Raw genomic sequence first — 20,226 nt, forward strand, 5'->3', positions numbered from 1 at the left:
TCAAAACAATGCACTTACTTTAGTGATACCAAAAAGTAAAACTGTAACCTACGGCGACCGACGTTTTGAATACGCAGCTCCGAAACTGTGGAACGACCTACCATCCGGTGTGAGAGACTCAAGTTCATTGTGTTCTTTCAAACACACTATTTCAAACGGGCGTATGAGTAGCATTTTTACCAGGAATAATCTGTGACAGTGATTTACGAAGACTGTGTGACCATTACGCGATTTTAAACATAATTTTACAACCTGTTTTAATTCTACCATGATCTTTTGGTACAGTTACATATCCTATGTAAACTGGTTTAGACTATTGATACAATATATAAATGCAATTTAGGTGTCGGGCGTAAATTATATTAATATCATTTTTAATTTTTTTCAAAGTTTCGCTAGACTATTTTTTTATCGTATGATATTGATATTTATTGTTTTTAATTCAGACGACCAGTTAAATACCACATTTCATTTTATTGTGTTTCATATTTTTAGTATGTTATACATTTATTGTTCAAAAGCTGTCTAGTATTTTAATGATATTGCTTGTAGTTAGCTATCAGATTATATCGTTGTAAAGCGCCTTTGAACGTGTATATGAAAAGGGCACTATATAAGTTTGGTAAATAATAATAATAATAATAATAAAAATAATAATAATAATATTATAGGGTCAATATCTAACGGAGTCAAAATTGAATGTTACACCAGCATCACATATACCACAATCATCAACATGGATTTATTCATTCTATTTTTAAACATTAGAACAAATGCAAGTTACAAAATGCGTCATTTTTCATTATATTTTATTTTTAATTACGCACGAATTGAATGATGGGTTTTGTTCACTGTACAATTAGTAATATTGTTTATCAAGATGTTTTCACCAATGAATGAATTCGTAAACACCAAAAAACGGGTTTTGATGGATTGCCCGTGTTTCATAAACCAGTACTTACCAGAATATTTTGAAATAACTATTACCATACATATGTACGTAACTAGATTTATTTAAAAATAGCATAGTGCCATATGTATTAAAATATAATATGTTGGTGTGTAATAACTGATTTGTTCGGAATTATATATCAGCGTAAGTTAATTCAAGTTTTAATATAAAGCTATTTAGGGACTCTTCCATCTTTATAAACTCCAAGTTTTATTTCACTTAACACATAAACATTTGAATAGAAGACATGACATATCAAGACATTAATAAGCTAGGCTTTCTGGGTCAGATGATTTAGCATATAATATTGAAATATGAAAAGACCTAAAATACACTGAATAAGAATACGACTAGTTAAAGCAGAATTTTTCATATTTTTTTTATTGAATTAGGTAGGGCTACATCGACAGGTGATTTTCATAAAGTTTTAAATACAACTGGGGTATATTTGTAGATAATATTAATTTTCAAAGTAGGTACATTTAAAGAATATGTTAGAGTTCATTTAGGCGATCTTCAGGCAATGGAGCAAGCGCAGTGAGGCCGCAGGTCAAGAAATCACGCACCATTTGTTGTAATACGCCAAAATGAACTCCAACTTATTCGGTGTTCGCACTTATTTGACTCACTAGCTCTGCACTGTATGTACTGACGTGGTATTTTAAGTTAAATCGCCCTGGCGTTATTAGTCATCGTCCAGAAGGGCGCCGACTATATTTGATATTACTTAAGAAATATTTCAACTTAGGGACTAGTTCATAAATTGCAGAACAATGCTTGCAATAATTTCCACGTTGTATGATAAAATATGAAGTTTAGTATGTTTTATGAACCTTTACACTTGAATTGATAATGAAACCTTAAATTATAATAGCCTTGCTTATCATTTTGAAAATTTTGATTTTAAATACCAACTCAATCATAACAACTCGGCCATCTCCGAGATAGATACAGGCCGAGGAGTTCCGATTGATATCAACGTCCGCCCAAATAGATGAAGGTTACACGGTACTATTACAATATCCTTTATGTTTGTAAACCTCCAACGCAGTAATCTCCCTTGGTGACAGCAAAAATGCCGAGTTTTGAAAAATTAACCTTGAGCTTAATTGTTTGTTTTGAAAATGTCATTCGAAAGAATGAACTCCAGATAAATCCCTCTTGATGTATAGTATTTTTATCCTCGTTCTATATACTCATATGAATGAAATGTGTTACAAAAACTTATAAAAAATATAAAGCAAGGAATTCACATAACATGCTGGTACAAATAAAAGGTGAATTTCATTCTTTTGAAATCTATGTATTAGACCATTGACTCTATTTCTTCCGAAGAAACGTATGTATATTTTTGTTATAATTTAATACCAACATATCGCACACCATTTTAAAGGTAATTGACTCTTCTTTCCATGTCACTTATTTAAAAATGGATTGTTTATATGTTGGTTGAGAAATTTGCATAAAACTGGACTCTACCGTGAAATCGAGTAAATTTGAGTTACATACCTTGTTTCTTTTTTGTATATCAAAGACACTAAATATCTTCAGATGTGTTGTTTATCTCATTGTATGTACCCAAAATGGTTTTAAACAACATTTTAGTGACAAACAATGATTCAGATGCCTGTGCATTGAACTACATGTAGTTGTTTGCCATTTCGAAGTTCGTCAATTGTTGCATAATCCATGTTTATTATCATAAATATGAGCAGCTCGCCAATACAAAGAAGAAGGCGAATTCGCGTCATCGATAGAAATAGCGATTGACTCACGAACTTTTACTATATTTACTTTGTTAAAAATGGCCTCGTTACGTCTACAGGAAATGACGATTAGTGCATACTCGTAAAATGAGTACCGTTTATTTGTGCTGTGACATTTAATAATTGTTTTCGTATTAGCAATTTGTTAATTTTGCTAAAACATAAAATATTTTGTTCTTATTTTGCTCAATAAAGTGAATTCTGTAACTTCTGACTTTGTTTCGCTGTAGTAGCCTCCCTTGACTTCATTACACAAAACTACGTTAACACATTTGAATTCATACGCGCATTTGACAGATCGCGGTAAATTTAAATCGAATTGAAACCGAAAAATAAAAAAGGAATAATTAAAAAGGCAGGCATATGATAAATGGAATATTACGATAACACGCTTTTCTGGTGACCTGCATCACGTCTAGTTTGGTGAGTAAACATGTATCCGGATACATGTTTACACATCGAACTCGACGTGATACAGGTCACCAGAAAAGCGTCCTATCATAATATCCCCTATATAATGTATAGCTTTATTTTTTTTACATACATGTACTTTTTATCTTCGCCTATTGGTAGATTAAGAATTTCCAGCATGCACAAATATTTGGATCTTGGGTGGGAGAAATTGTTTACCATGGGGCTTTTCCATTTACCAAACTGAATCGCTTGTTGCGTTTATATGAAATAAAAAATCCACAGTGACATTTGTTAACCCTTCCTCCAGTTACCCCCTGCGGTGAATGTATATGTTTATATGCACATTTGGCCATTCGGGTAAATTTCCCCACGGTGCCAAATTAGCCCCGGGGGCTATATCTCCTCATATAAACGCGACAAATATTTACAGTCAGGAGGAATATGCCAAGAATAAACTAACACATTTGATATATTCTATCTAATTCTTTGAAATTTTCTTGAACATTCGTGGGATCAAACTATGATCCTTGTGTTGGGTTTTGTTTTGGTATTAATGTTTAAAAAGTTCTTATTTTAAAGACTTTTGAGATACTTTAAGAAAATTATTTTAAAGATTTTCAAATCTTAATACGTGTATGTTTATAAGTTTACAATACAAATTACTTTTATGGTTGGATAACTTCTATAATATTGTTTCTTCAAAAAATGTTTCACGATTTCATTAGCATTACAATGCAGTTTTTTCAGTTGTACTTTAATTTTTTTGAAAACGTTACATTGTTTGGTTTGTAAGGCCCTGTAACGCCGCATAACAGCATCGCCGGATAAACGAAATCGATCACGTTAATGCGGTGATTTTCAACGAATCCATGGAAACAAGTTATATAAGACTGCTGACAAAAACATAGATCACAGATTTTTAAAAGAGGTTCAAAATTGATGTTTATTTCATTTTTCTTAAACTGTTATGCACCAGTCAATTGTAACCACGCCCCCCCCTCCTAGGTCCGGGGGTATACCGGGGATAGCCGGGGAAATGGGCCGTGTTTTTACCTTTCAGGTAGCCCCGAAGTGCCGGGTGAATGCGGTGGTTTTGTCTTCGCACAAAATATAGCGGGGAATGGGCCTTACCTAGGGTCCCTGGGGTGCGGGGGAATTTGGCAGGGATTTTACCATCAGTTCGTCCCCGCAGGTCGGGGATTTTACCCGGTGTTAGCTGGACCGAAAGTCAAAGTCCCTGCTATTCCCCGGACCCTGGGGGGGGGGGGGGCTGTTAAGTAACAGTAGGAGGTGTGTTTTTTTCTTCAGCAAAACCGGGATGTCCCGACAAATATTCAAACTCGCCGTCACAATACTGGCCATCTGGCAGCTTAACTTTCAACATGCGGAAGCAGGTAAAAAAAACAAACGTTTTGTTCACATATACCCATATACTCAAAACAATACTAGACTTTAAAGGAATGGGATCAGTAGATTTATGACTCATCATCATCATCATCATCATCATCATCGCCGTCGTCGTCCGTCATCATCATCATCATCATCATCATCATCATCATCATCATCATCATCATCATCACCACCACCACCACCACCACCACCACCACCATCATCATCATCATCATCATCATCATCATCATCATCATCATCATCAGCAGCAGCAGCAGCAGCAGCAGCAGCAACAGCAGCAGCAGCAGCAGCATCAGCACCATCATCATCATCATCATCAACGTCGACGTCGTCGTCATCATCATCATCATCATTAGTTTTACGCATTTACTATATACATAATATTTTATTTTTTGTCAACTAGTACGATAAGTAATAAAGAGACCGAATTTAAATGTTGAATTTGTTTTCACTGTATTCGTTTTGTTGTATATTGAGCAGGTTTTTTCCAAGACAATGGATGCGTCATTTGTTTTGTTTCCTATATTTAAAATCAAACGCCAACTGTTTGTTTTTATTACAAAAAAATAGTATAATAGCTTGGTAAAACCCTGATGATGTATGTTGTTAATTGCCTTTAATATTGGTAGTATATTCCACGAGCACGTTCTCTTTCAGGCTTAATGAACCAATTCACAGACTTTGTCGACTGGCCCCCGATAATAGATCCAGATATCCCCCAAGATCCGAAAATCCCAGCCGATCCCGATCCTAATACCACACCTGTTTCACCTACTAAAATCGTTTCTCCACCGGAAACTCCATCTGATTTGCAAACTGGAAACACAGACGCAGCTTCTCCTGGACGTCCAAGAGACCCCATTCCGCCGCCTATGGGATCCTCGGGTTCTGGGGATGGTACTGCATCCCTGGATAACGGAAAGTCACCAGATGCCGTCGATACGCAGACCGATTTTCTTTTTCCAACCGACGCACAAATCGGCGGAACCGATGGGGGTCTTCGCGGGCCTCTTCTACCTCCTGGAGGCGGCACTGACACCAGCCCACAGGGACCAATTGTCGACGAAAGTTCTGCACTACCAAAGGTTCCAGATCCTGTCGACCCAAGTCTACCAGAGCCACCGGCGGACCCGGACACCCCCCGGGACGTGTCGCCGATGGTAACCGGTTCTAAGGTACCAGATTCTCCACTGGTATCTGGGACAGGGTCGGAAACTGGGGGATTGACACCGGGTGATTCTTCCGGAACAGGAGGTAAGATTTGGCTAATATAAATTCTAGTTCTGACTTGATGAATGTAATGTCAATGTGGGTCAATTCTAGATGAAAAACTATCAAACTATTTGTTTGCTGGTCGTTCTGTCAATAGATACAGAGTATGGGTGTACTTAATATCTGAGGATTGCAATTACCGGTACACGAGCTAGAGCAAAAGAGCGGACATTATGATAAAAAGTAAATATGACTGTATAAATATGTTTATTCATTCATTTCTATATGTATATATAAGTAGGCAGGGATACTTATAATGCGTAAATGCCTTTATTTTATCTATATTTGAGCTATATTATGATACAATGATAATGTTTGACAATATCTGCGTCTAAAAAGGTTGAAGGATTATAAAAAAGTGTTCCACTCGTCGAACTCCTGACCTTTCGTATTAAACAATTATTAAACTCAATCATATGCTATATTACGATTGCGTTAAAGTATACAGTTAAATAGAGCGCTGGTAAGTAAACCTTGATGGTCCAGGAACCAATGAATTATTGTAAGAATACACTAAAACTAAGCCAAGCTTGCGTGTAATGTCGGTAAATAAGTTGACGGAATTTAGCAGATTGTTTACCAGTTTGTCGTCCATTTTCTTGGACCCAATACAAGTACTTATTTTGGAGTCTCAGAGCTCCCTTCCCAAACGAAAAGTGGGCTTTTCAACAAAACTCGCTTAAAACCACTTATAAGCGGGGGTTTTCTGGGCTTCTTCATAAAATGTGTGTTTTAAGCGAGTTTTTGTAGAAATAAGTAAGTTTATAGTGCATGGGGTTTTCACAGCAAGGGCGAGTTGTAAGGAAAATAAGTCGGCTAACACGGGTCTTTTTCTTCTAATATGAGCAAAAAGTGAAACTTTTACATTTGAAGTGAGCAAAAAGCGAGTCTTATACAATAAAGTCTGGACGTGGGTTTTCAGACAAAGAAATAAGTCTTTTAAATAATGTGATTGAAAAAGTGGGTATTTTCAAAATAAGTGAGTCATTCACAAAAGGAAGACACCATAAAAAGAATCACTTTAACTCGCTTCTTAAAAAGTGGGTCTTTTTGCAATGCTTGTATTTAGAGAATTCAAACATATCTCTGTACTGTTTAAGCATCCTAAAACATTCTTGTGTTGATTTTTTTTCCCTTTATAGCAGATGGCAGTTAAAATGGTCAAGAAACAGTATCTTAATATAATTATAGAGGTTGTGAAAGAATTATTAAGCCCCGTCGACATTTCTGTATCAGATGAATTCCATTAAATACTCATAAATATATGGATATTTAAACAGGTCAAGCAATATCTTAATACTAGTTATTAAAACAGAACTTCAAGTATTCCGAATATGCCGAGTTGAGTGTATTATTATATCGCGTATTGGCTTAGCCTCCACGCCTTGACTCAAGCTCCCTGGCTTTTTGGTCCAAGCTCAAACCAGAAAGAGTTTTAACATGCTTATTTTGATAGAGCGGTGGTCTTGTTTATTCCTGACAAAATAAAAGCACTGGTTTTATCTTTAACGTTAACTTCTTAAGTGAAAGTCGGTTAACTAGTTTTTAGTTGCGTTTGTAAACGCGTTTGAGTAGGGAAGCAGTTACATTACTTCATAAACAGTATGTTTAAAAAATTACCGAAATACGTGTGGAAATTTCACATATTTATATGGCACTGTATTCGCTGAGTAAGCCTCAAATAAGCCTTCATAATCATGATCAGGTACAATAACGAGTCATACTTACTTTTTATCATAATGTCAGCTTTCTTGCTCTAGCTCGGACGTGTCATTGGCTCTTTTTCATATACAGTTCGTAAATGAACTAGAGGTACTGTTTCGCACTCGTGTGGTATTTATAATCAATGGGGATTTTATATTTCCATTTTGTAGGTTATTGTTTGTCTTTATACAGACGCGCAAATAGGAAGTGACGTCAACATATACATATCGCCCACATGCAGGCTGCTTGGGACAATGTCGATCGCAAACTTTGGGAAGAACTCAAAACGGCACCGGATGTTGCGCAAAGAATGCTCGAAGGAGAAAAAACGCGCACGACAACTGCAAAAGAAAAAGGAAAAGAACAAACAATCGGGTAATTATCACATATTTTTGTTTCCAATGCAGGTCCAATTGAGCCAAATATTGCCACAATGGTGAGGATACCTGGGCGTGTGCCCAAGGTAAAGGGCCAGGGACGTGGAAATCCTCGGGGCAAGAGGGCGGCTAAGTGCAAGGGCTGGCAAAAGAAGCAAGGCTTGTGTGGCACAGGTAATTGCGGAAGACAGGTTCCTGCTGAATTGTGGTCTCGAAAAACAATCGAAACTACAGCAGTGTGTGTATACCACGTTATAAATACCACGTGATAAATTGTGTCATAGGTGCTACGCCGGAAGGCAATATTTTGCTTCGAATGAAGACTTTAAACAAAGATATCTTTCCTATTTATTCACCATTTTAAATGAAACATAGCTCAGTTTAAGCCGCTTACGGAGTCCCGCATTCGGTCTTTTACCAGAGTTTGATTGAGAGTTTAGTTTCTTAAAACACTTCGACAAACCTTTTCATAATACGGCCGTCTGACGGAGCACTGTCAAAACATTATTTTGGAAACAGGTTTCTCAAAGTCTTTGATGAAACTAATCACCTTATCAAACTCCGGTAACAAAACGAAGGGGTGGCTCTTTAAGCGGCATAGACTGCCCTTTGTTTTATTTAAAATGGTGTAGTAGAATTAAAGTTATCTTTGATTTAAGTATTTTTAAGCAAAATGTTGCCTTCTGACGTAGCATATATGACGTAATTTATCACGTGGTATATACACACTGTACAGGGACAAGCACAGAAGCATATTATTTCAGGTTTAGAGGCAATGCTTAGGCCAAACAGCCTCTCAACGCGAGACACACAACGGCACTAAAATAAGGAAGACTGTGTGGACACATGTATGTCTTTATCAATATGTTGAGGTAACACGGTCAGCAAAACAGGACTTGACTGTCTATCATTTCTGGAGTACTTAATCTAACACTTACAGGAGTGAGAGTTGTCTAGTGCTAAAGAAAGTCTGCTACATTAAACGGGGTTGGGGTTGTCTGGCGGTAAAAATGTCTGATACACTTACAGTGTGAGAGTTGTCTTATGGTAGAAGTGGCCACAACACTTACTGGGGTGGAAGTTGTTTAATAGTGAAAATGTGCGCTACTCTTACAGGTGTGAGAATTGTCTAGTGGTAAAGGTGTCCGCTACACTTACAGGGGTGAGATTTGTCTAGTGGAAAAGATTTTCGCTACACTTACAGGGGTGAGAGTCGTCTTTTTTAAAAGGTGTCCGCTACAATTACAAGGGTGAGAGTTGTCTAGGGGTAAAGGTGTCCGCTACACTCACAAGGGTGAGAGTTGTCTAGTGGAAAAGGTGTCCGCTACACTCACAAGGGTGAGAGTTGTCTAGTGGTAAAGGTGTCCGCTACACTTACAAGGGGGAGAGTTGTCTAGTGGAAAGGTGTCCGCTACACTTACAAGGGGGATAGTTGTCTAGTGGAAAAGGTGTCCACTACACTTACAAGGGGGAGAGTTGTCTAGTGGAAAAGGTGTCCGCTACACTTACAAGTGCGAGAGTTGTCTAGTGGTATAGGCGTCCGCTACACTTACAAGTGTGAGAGTTGTCTAGTGGTAAATGTGTCCGCTATACTTACAGGGGTGAAAGTTGTCTAGTGGTAAATGTGCCCGCTAAACATGCAAGTGTGAGAGCTGTCTAGTAATAAAGTTGTCCGCTACCCTTACAGGGGTGAGAGCTGTCTAGTGGTATGTATGTATGTATGTATTTCTTTAGACCTTGCGGTCAAGGATAACCCGTGAAAGTGCAAGCTCTTATTTTCAACAGGGTCCTTTGTTTTTGCTGAAGGGACAGTGGTGGGATACAAGGAAGTCCGGGTGCGATACCCTAGCTCTTTTTCGAAGAGACCCCTAGGATCTATTACGTGCTCGGTGTAAAGCACCGATACACGGGGTACAACATTCCTGGGTTAAACCAGTATTGAGTACACCACTTTTCCAAGCACTACCCTTTAAATGCCAAGCGCCAGGCAAGGGAGCTACTTGTACCAACTTTTAACGTCTTTTGGTATGACGCGGCCAGGGATTGAACCCACGACCTCCCGCTCCGTAGGCGGACGCTTAACAACTAGGCCACGGAAAAGGTGTCCCCTACACTTACAGGTATGAGAGATGTCTAGTGAAAAAGGTGTCCCCTACACTTACAGGTATGAGAGTTCTCTAGTGGAAAAGGTGCCCCCTACACCTACAGGTATGAGAGTTGTCAAGTGGAAAAGGTGTTCCCTACACTTACAGGTATGAGAGTTGTCTAGTGGTAAAGGTATCCCCGACACTTACAGGGGTGATAGTTTTCTAGTGGTAAAGGTGTCCGCTGCACTTACACGGGGTGAGTGTTGTCTAGTGTTAAAGGTGTCCGCTGCACTTACACGGGGTGAGAGTTGTTTAGTGGTAAAGGTGTCCGCTGCACTTACACGGGGTGAGAGTTGTCTAGTGGTAAAGGTGTAAGCTACACTTACAGGGGTGATAGTTGTCTAGTGGTAAAGGTGTAAGCTGCACTTACACGAGGTGATAGTTGTCTAGTGGTAAAGGTGTAAACTACACTTACAGGGGTGATAGTTGTCTAGTGGTAAAGGTGTAAGCTACACTTACAGGGGTGAGAGTTGTCTAGTGTTAAAGGTGTCAGCTACACTTACACGGGGCGAGAGTTGTCTAGTGGTAAAGGTGTAAGCTACACTTACAGGGGTGATAGTTGTCTAGTGGTTAAGGTGTAAGCTGCACTGACACGGGGTGAGAGTTGTCTAGTGGTAAAGATGTAAGCTGCACTTACACGGGGTGAGAGTTGTCTAGTGGTAAAGGTGTAAGCTACACTTACAGGGGTGATAGTTGTCTAGTGGTAAAGGTGTCCGCTGCACTTACACGGGGTGATAGTTGTCTAGTGGTAAAGGTGTCCTCTGCACTTACACGGGGTGAGACTTGTCTAGTGGTAAAGGTGTAAGCTGCACTTTCACGGGGTGAGAGTTGTCTAGTGGTAAAGGCGTAAGCTGCACTTACACGGGGTGATAGTTGTCTAGTGGTAAAGGTGTCCGCTGCACTTACACGGGGTGATAGTTGTCTAGTGGTAAAGGTGTAAGCTACACTTACAGGGGTGATAGTTGTCTAGTGGTAAAGGTGTCCCCTACACTTACACGGGGTGAGAGTTGTCTAGTGGTAAAGGTGTAAGCTACACTTACAGGGGTGATAGTTGTCTAGTGGTAAAGGTGTCCTCTGCACTTACACGGGGTGAGAGTTGTCTAGTGGTAAAGGTGTCCTCTGCACTTACACGGGGTGATAGTTGTCTAGTGGTAAAGGTGTCCTCTGCACTTACATGGGATGATAGTTGTCTAGTGGTAAAGGTGTCCTCTGCACTTACACGGGGTGAGAGTTGTCTAGTGGTAAAGGTGTCCTCCGCACTTACACGGGGTGAGAGTTGTCTAGTGGTAAAGGTGTCCTCTGCACTTACATGGGGTGAGAGTTGTCTAGTGGTAAAGGTGTCCTCTGCACTTACACGGGGTGATAGTTGTCTAGTGGTAAAGGTGTCCGCTGCACTTACACGGGGTGATAGTTGTCTAGTGGTAAAGGTGTCCTCTGTACTTACACGGGGTGATAGTTGTCTTGTGGTAAAAGTGTAAGCTGCACTTACACGGGGTGATAGTTGTCTAGTGGTAAAGGTGTCCTCTGCACTTACACGGGGTGAGAGTTGTCTAGTGGTAAAGGTGTAAGCTGCACTTACAGGGGTGATAGTTGTCTAGTGGTAAAGGTGTAAGCTGCACTTACACGGGGTGAGAGTTGTCTAGTGGTTAAGGTGTAAGCTGCACTTACAGGGGTGATAGTTGTCTAGTGTTAAAGGTGTCCTCTGCACTTACACGGGGTGATAGTTGTCTAGTGGTAAAGGTGTCCGCTACACTTACAGGGGTGATAGTTGTCTAGTGGTAAAGGTGTAAGCTACACTTACAGGGGTGATAGTTGTCTAGTGGTAAAGGTGTCCCCTACACTTACACGGGGTGAGAGTTGTCTAGTGGTAAAGGTGTAAGCTACACTTACAGGGGTGATAGTTGTCTAGTGTTAAAGGTGTCCTCTGCACTTACACGGGGTGAGAGTTGTCTAGTGGTAAAGGTGTAAGCTGCACTTACACGGGGTGATAGTTGTCTAGTGGTAAAGGTGTCCGCTGCACTTACACGGGGTGAGAGTTGTCTAGTGGTAAAGGTGTAAGCTACACTTACAGGGGTGATAGTTGTCTAGTGGTAAAGGTGTCCTCTACACTTACAGGGGTGATAGTTGTCTAGTGGTAAAGGTGTAAGCTGCACTTACACGGGGTGAGACTTGTCTAGTGTTAAAGGTGTCCGCTGCACTTACACGGGGTGAGAGTTGTCTAGTGGTAAAGGTGTAAGCTACACTTACAGGGGTGATAGTTGTCTAGTGGTAAAGGTGTCCCCTGCACTTACACGGGGTGAGAGTTGTCTAGTGGTAAAGGTGTCCGCTGCACTTACACGGGGTGAGAGTTGTCTAGTGGTAAAGGTGTAAGCTACACTTACAGGGGTGATAGTTGTCTAGTGGTAAAGGTGCCCGCTGCACTTACACGGGGTGAGAGTTGTCTAGTGTTAAAGGTGTCAGCTACACTTACAGGGGTGATAGTTGTCTAGTGGTAAAGGTGTAAGCTACACTTACAGGGGTTAGTGTTGTCTCGTAGTATGTAAGATGTCCGCGATACTTACAGGGGTGAGTTTGACTCGTGGTATGTAAGGTGTCCGCTACACTTACAGGGGTGATAATTGTTCCGTGGAACTTCTGCATAATCATTTATACAAAAACAAACGGGAAACCAAACTCTGGCGACTTTCTTCATGGACTGGTATTCCCCCTTTTCACGAAACAATGTATCCTTCATTTATATGACTCGTTTTTCACTTATGAGTTTATTTCTAATTAATGGTTTCAATGACTGGCGTCTCCATGTACTCTTTGCAGGTGTTTTAAAACACATCTTAAAATGTTCACTTTGTCCATACCCTGTGGTTAAGGCAGAACTTTAATGCGTATACAGTATGACCATTTTAGCCGGACAATATCGATTTTCACAATTCTCTTTTCAGAAAAGCTCTGTTTTACAGGGAAGTTAAACAATACAGGATAACTGCTTAGATATAAGGTGTACATAGACTCTTTCTTACTAAACATTTCCCCGTCGTAAAAAGATTAAATGTGTGTCAAATATGTTACGTCCTTTCCTTGTCCCTGTCCCACATTCTCGCTTTTTTAATTCTAAATGAGCCTTTGCGTAACTACACACACACTTGATATTGTGCTTGGCTTGATAGCATTGGCCTGTAGGGGAAAATAATGATAAGGCGTAGAAAAATGATATGTTTGTTTCATGTTTCATGCCCCCACCCCCACTAAAAAGGATAGATAGGTCCAAACAGTTATATTAGGCAAATTGTTTCTTGAGACTTTTCTGGTGACAAAAACTATAAATCATATGCTAAGGAACATCTCTACAATCAGATATTGCAAAAAGCCAAAACACTTCATTTTAAAAAACAACAACAACAAATGATAAAAGTAATAACAAAACAATTTCTCAAAGTTATAAAAAGGTTGGAGTCGAGGCAAATTAATAGGGTAGGTCGAGAAACCTGAAACAAACATTTTTTTCAGACCTAAGTTAGAAACACACATGTCCGCCTGAAAATACAACAATGTTTACATTCAACGCAAAATAACGTGGTGTGTATGTCGTGGTATTGTACATAACTATAGTACTATTCTATTCGCTTATTCTTTGTTCAATGGATCGAACTTGGACTGTCGGTCATGCCCATCATGTGGTTCATCATGCTAAATGTAACAGCTGTTCAATGCAATCTGACAAGCATAAACACGAACATGAAACACAAGGTGAATGCTGCGAATATGTCTCTTTTGCCTCTAGTCTCTCGATCATACACACTTTCCATACTTAAGTATCTCGATTCGTTGATAACATCCCATATATAACCCATGTATAATCTGGTCAACATAAAATGCCCAAAATGTCACAAAAAACAACATGGCATAGATAGTATCATTCCTACATAGCCAAACATGTTATAAACCAACACCATAACATAGATGAAAAGGATTTCATTGGAATTTTTCCTCTAAACTTTTTAAAAGGAAGAAAAAAAAAAAAAACGGAAATTATTGATCTTAAGCTTTAGCATTTTATATGGGAGATAATAAGATAAATTGGGACTACATTTTTAACTGTTCTTGAATTCGAGAGTCGACGCACATTCATGAATAATATAATTGAAAACTACAGGGATAAACGCAGTGGTCACATTATTCCAACGCCGTCGAAAAGGACTTGGGGACAAACACGATGATAATGTTGGTGTTGTTGGTGGTGATGCTGACGAGGACATCGACGATGATGACAATGATGATCATAAGAATGATGATGATGATGATGATGATGATGATGATGATGATGATGATGATGATGATGATGATGATGATGATGATGATGATGATGATAATAAGGATGATGATAAGGGTGATGATGATAAGGATGATAATGATAAGGATGATAAGGATGATAAGGATGATGATGATGATGATGATGATGATGATGATGATGATGATGATGATGATGATGATGATGATGATGATGATGATGATGATGATGATAAGGATAATGATGATAAGGATGATGATAATAAGGATGATGATGATAAAAAGGATGATGATGATGATAATGATGATGATACTAACGATAATACTAACGATAAAAATACCGATGATGATGATGATGATGATGATGATGTTGATGATGATGATGATGATGATGATGATGATGATGATGATGATGATGATGATGATGATGATGATGATGATGAATAAAAGTAATGAAGCCTGTCATTTTTTGTCCTCAGGAATGATTCATACAAAAAAACACCGAATGAACTATCTGCGGCATGTTTAACAGCTTAATATTTACACCTCAACTTCTCATCCTTAAATGAACTGCCTTTCGGCAATTGCGGTAATCATCCGATGAACGCAACATCTTCGGATATGTTCGGATCGCAATTCATCGCATAACAATACACATGGATATTGTTGATCCTGTTATTGTTTGTATTGTGCCAGCAGGTCGCGTAAAATATAAATCAACATTTTAGAAAGTGTTAATTGATTATATTTTAACGTATTGTTGCCAAAAGTGTTTCAATTTTACGTTTAAAAGTGATTTCAAGTGGTTGATCTTTTCCCGCGTTATTGTGACGTCATTTGAAAAAAATGTTTCCGGTTACAGTCGGGTCGTTCTATTTACAGAATGGGTAAGAAACGATTACTGAAAGGTTTTCTTAAATGAAATGAAGTATTTTTTTAAACAATTTTTGAATGAAATAATGAACTATTGGTGTAATTATAAGGAATGAATTGCGGGGTTGATGTCATTATCGGGGATATGAACGCAATTGGGCATGTCAAAGTACGCGTGGAGTCCTTCGGACTCCATACACTTTTATCAGCCCAATTGCGTTCATACCCCGATAATGACATAAACCCTGCAATTCATTCCTTAATTGGTCAGCACAAACAAATCGCGCTACATTCCTAACCATCCCGAATATAGTTCGCAGACGACTAACTGAACTCATTGAACGAATATTCTGCACATGGTTCAGCCGAATAAACACTGAACAAGAGACACACAGACACACAAAACAAGATGAAATGTTTTTGTTAGTTTAAACTTTATTCATTTTACAACGGATGCGAAGAAAGTTATAGAACAGAACACAGAACACAAGTTTATTTCCTCACAGAACATCACACATATATACATCAATGAAGTAGACTATGATAGTCCATAATCACTCATAAAATTATACGGACTTATGCTTAGTCATTCTCGTTGGTGTGATGTTGCACGAGAGTGTGGTTTTGTGGTTTGCGAGAAACAGGATCACCCGAAGAAGACGCACTTGATCAGCTTGGCAACCACCATTAAACTTCGTGGGAAGCCAGACATCCATGTATTTTGTCTGTTACTTGGCTATTCCTTTAGTTAACAGAACACCCGAAGTCGGGTAAAGCTGTTCCCAAAACTTTTTCTCTTTAAAGACTTCCGCTATATTTCACAAGTTATCGTACACCATTAATGTATTGAGTTTATTCAAAACAATTAGATACACTTTCATCTGAACACCTTAAATCTGAGCTGTAGACTGTCTGGCGAAATACGGGTAGCATGCACAGTAAAACAAAACAAAATCCAGGTCAAATGGCCTGTCAGACAAAGAATCATCAAACAAACTTGAAATTGTCAAAAAATTGTTTTACTTATGACAGTTGTCATTGCCATACAACATCTGGGAAATATATCTCATTATTTCATTTACTACAGGGAGCGACCCCGGTGCTACAGGAGGCGGAAAAGGGAAAGGGAAAGGTGGCGGCGGTGGTGGCGGGGAAAAAGGAGGCGGCAAAGGTGGTGGCGCGTCGTTAGATCCTAAGGTGAAAACCATTAAAACTCTCACCCCCGTCGACATTAACACCGACACCGGAACAGTGATTGGCGGGAAAGGTAAAGGCGGGGGCGGTGGTGGGGGTAAAGGAAAGGGCAAAGGTAAAGCTGGAGGCAAAGGCGGAGCGAACCAAACACCGGAAACGACTACCATTGATTTATCTAATACGGAGCATATTGCTGGATTCGGATTAATTAAATGGAATAAGTAGATGGACTGAACTAATTCAAATTTTCAATAAACTTGAGTGCGTTATTGAAACGTAGATGAAGATATTAAAGGGACTGTACACCAGATTGGCACCAAAAAAGTGTTTTTCTGTAACGAATCACAGGACAATTATTTAATAAAATGTTTAACTCTTTGTTATCATAATTGTAAAAAAAAAAATCACGCATAAGGAATGAATTCTACTAGGTACACAATCCTAGTAATCTTTTTTAATGGAAACATACGGAAAAACTTCGAAAAATAAATTAATTGTAAACTATGTGGAACTTCAGTTAGTAAGTTTCAATGCATTGTACAAATCGATACCAAGTTTATGTCTGTTTTCGACAATTTTCTTTTTTTTTTTCGCTATTTCATCATACGGAGTACAGCCCCTTTAAGATGTGTTCGCATTTGTTCATTGTGTTCCGTTCACTTTCTTTTGTTAATTCTTACTTTTAATTAGTTTTTTTATGGTGATGATTACATGTTCACTTATTGTAATTTTATTCTATATATTTATAACATATCCCGACGATTGCCTCATTCTTCTTTATAGTGACACTCTTATTCAAAATCAATACATACACATTGTATAAAACATAATTTTTGATTGATTAACCTTTAACTTATTACTAAAATAATGCATTTATGGAAACAAATAATTGCTGATAACAAGATTGTAAACGTGTATTTAATAGCTGAAAACGCACAAATATTAAATGATTGACGAATGCTAATAGATTTACTGTAATCTTCTATAGTCTCATAAGGTAGAAATACCGTGTTTTATGCACATTTCTTTCAAATTAAACTCGGTATCCTTCATAAGAACCATTGTTTTCGGCATTTATTCATCCTTTTTGGAACATTAAAACAATAGTATTAATTGTTCTAAATCTTATGTGGAAGTAAGAGTGCATCTTTAGGGTCGGTATAGCATGTGGCCACTGTCTGCGTCCATGACGGAAGATGACCTTCGTCCGCATTTTAAAACAGAAACCATATCCCCATGTGTCCGCAAAAAAAATAACGATTATAACATTCGCAGCCGATTGTATAAAAACGGTTAATTCTTTGGTTTGGTTCAAATTATACGAAGTGTTAATTGATTGGTCAATATTTGCCCAATGATGGCTCGTGGCCAATCAAATTACTTGCATGTGCAAACTAACCGGATACGTTCTATACAATTGGTCCCTGCTAATAAAAAGACGTTTTATTTAAATACTTGTTAATATTGTTTTCCACATTTACAGATACAAATGTTTGATATGCAATCTTAAACTAGACTTAAATGACAAAGATACGCTGAAAATCCGACACTAGAGATGAATGATTGAGATGAAACCAAATAGTGCTTGAACATGCGGATTAAAGTAAGCTTTAATCTAGCATGGCTAAATTATTGGATCTACTTATCTGAGGTGGGAGAAAAACAAATCCATGAATCATGAAGCCGCGTGATGAAGTCAATCTTCCTTGCTGCTTTAATGTTGATGGATTACTAATTACTAAGTATTGAAGTACTAAATACCATCGAATGTTATAATGTTTTCAGTTCATCAATACATCGAACTGTACTCTGAAATTAAATTCAAATTTATGCGGTACGAATATTTTGTTGTTTTTAAATCCAGTTTATAAAGGTAAGCATTGGGTTTTTAATAAATAATTCAACATGAAATCTCATTCTTCACATTACAAAATTATTATTTACGTGCAATTGTACCAAACATTTGCCTTATGGCCACGGTTGAAGATTACATGTTCTATTAACTAATCTATTCTGTTAACAAGGTTTTATTCTTGTTAATCTTTCTCAATATCCGAGAATAGGTTTAGGATAAAGCCTTACCTATATACTATCTATAGAAAAAAGTCCAAATAGCAAAATTGAGCTAACATAACGCTAAGGCGATATGAACAACAAGGTATGTTACCAATCACTTGCGTCTATCAGGCTAGAGGTTATTGAGACGGGCAGACGGACGGGCGGGTGGACGGACGGACGTCCATGGGAAAATAATGATAATTATATATCTGCCGCTCAAGATGCTGCTGCTGCAACTGCTGTGGCAGTTCATACTGAAAAAGGCTCCCAGATTCTGCGGCTGGTGGGAGCAACACGTAAGCCTTACAAAGATCACCCTGAATAAGATACTTGGTCGTTTATATTTATATATATATACACATGTGCTATCTCCAAACAACTGTCACGGAAATACAAACGACCTCAAACGAGCGTCTAGTTACATACGTTAACTTAGGTAATGATGATCCCAAGTCATTGGCATCAACCCATCTACTAGTATTTCGCGGCATGAAGGACATTGCTCTTCTACGGTTCCAGCTGTTCCAGTTTCAACTCCGAGTATGGCACTTACTGACTTGGACAACTTCTTTGCCATTTTCGGGACATTTGGAAAAATAAATATATTCGACAGCACCGAGGGTCGAATATGACTGCGCAACAGGCCTAAACGACCTGAATGCTCGTTCACAATGAGACGCCTTTTGAGATTCTTTGGAACTTTAAGTCGTTGGCGAACTCTTACTGGGAGGAGACGGCCACTCGAGATTGAACATCGACCAGTCAAGGGGTAACCATCCGACAGATTACCAAGCTGTTTCCCCCTTATTCCCCGAGGATGGACTTCTTGAGGCTGGACTAATGATGTGAATCCTGCGCCGACGTACGAAGCTATGCGCGTGGACTTTGACACCGTCCTTGCTGACGCCATTTTTATTGTTTGTATTTAAATTGTCTGGTTCCCTGCATAATTTACGCCGGTTTAAACGTCGGCTACCGTTGTATGAGTTAAACGTTTGAAATATACAAGCCGATAATATAATTGTGATAGCTCTTCCCAGACCAACCAAACCTTAGATAAAAAGCGCATCCACAATTGCGGGGTCGTCATTCGGGTAAAAAAAGTAAGATTTCAAAGTCCATTCGAAGACAATGATGGATTAAGGGAATTTAAATAAAATGTTGACGTATGAAACTTGAAAACGACGTATTTACGTAAGAGAAACCACAGTATAACACATGAAAACAAATGAAAACCGCGATGCAGTGTTTGTATTTTTGCACAATTGATTACGATTATTCATCACCATGTTTTTATAATGGATGACTTCGTAAAAACAAAATTAACATAGTTAATTACTTTCATGTAACAATTTACATCAGTTCAATGTATTCGTAAGGCGTAGCAAAAATTGTTGTTTTCACGGTATTCCTTAACTGCCATTATGATTTGCCTCTCAACCACCCTTTGTTTTTGTGTTTTTTATGACTATATCTTTTCGGTATGATTTTATGTCAGAAAATGATACAGTCGAAGCTCGTTGGCTCGAACTCGCTTGACTCGAATTCCTCGTTGGCTCAATCTGGATTTTGAAGGACCGATTTATTTATAATGAATGAAAGCAATTCCGCTTGGCTCGAATTTTTCGAGGCTCGAAGTATTTTCGCCGGTCCCTGGGAGTTTCGACTGTATCGAGAAACTAATATTAAACAAAAAATATCTTTAGAATATATACTGGACGTATTTTTAAAAAAAAAAAAACAAGCTTGGCTTGGCCATGATGATATTGTCAAGA

General features: G+C 38.5%; 1 protein-coding gene across 5 annotated transcripts; it reads left to right on the forward strand.

The window, feature by feature from the left end:
* The first annotated feature begins 927 nt into the window (after positions 1-927).
* On the forward strand, positions 928-16,771 carry LOC128219993 (transcription initiation factor TFIID subunit 11-like). Of its 5 annotated transcripts, none has more exons than XM_052928217.1 (6): positions 928-996; positions 4,441-4,526; positions 5,200-5,796; positions 7,711-7,893; positions 7,926-8,069; positions 14,193-14,786. In XM_052928217.1, exons 1-6 carry the CDS (start codon positions 929-931, stop codon positions 14,771-14,773), a joined length of 1,659 nt encoding a protein of 552 aa, XP_052784177.1. In that variant the 5' UTR covers position 928; the 3' UTR covers positions 14,774-14,786. The 5 variants fall into 5 exon arrangements, with proteins under 5 accessions (XP_052784177.1, XP_052784179.1, XP_052784180.1 ...); XM_052928221.1 differs by lacking the exon at positions 14,193-14,786 and adding an exon at positions 16,287-16,771 and having other exon boundaries at positions 932-996; XM_052928218.1 differs by having other exon boundaries at positions 956-1,096.
* The last annotated feature ends 3,455 nt before the right edge of the window (positions 16,772-20,226 follow it).

Source organism: Mya arenaria, chromosome 15 (assembly GCF_026914265.1).
Source record: "Mya arenaria isolate MELC-2E11 chromosome 15, ASM2691426v1".
Lineage (NCBI taxonomy): Eukaryota > Metazoa > Mollusca > Bivalvia > Myida > Myidae > Mya > Mya arenaria.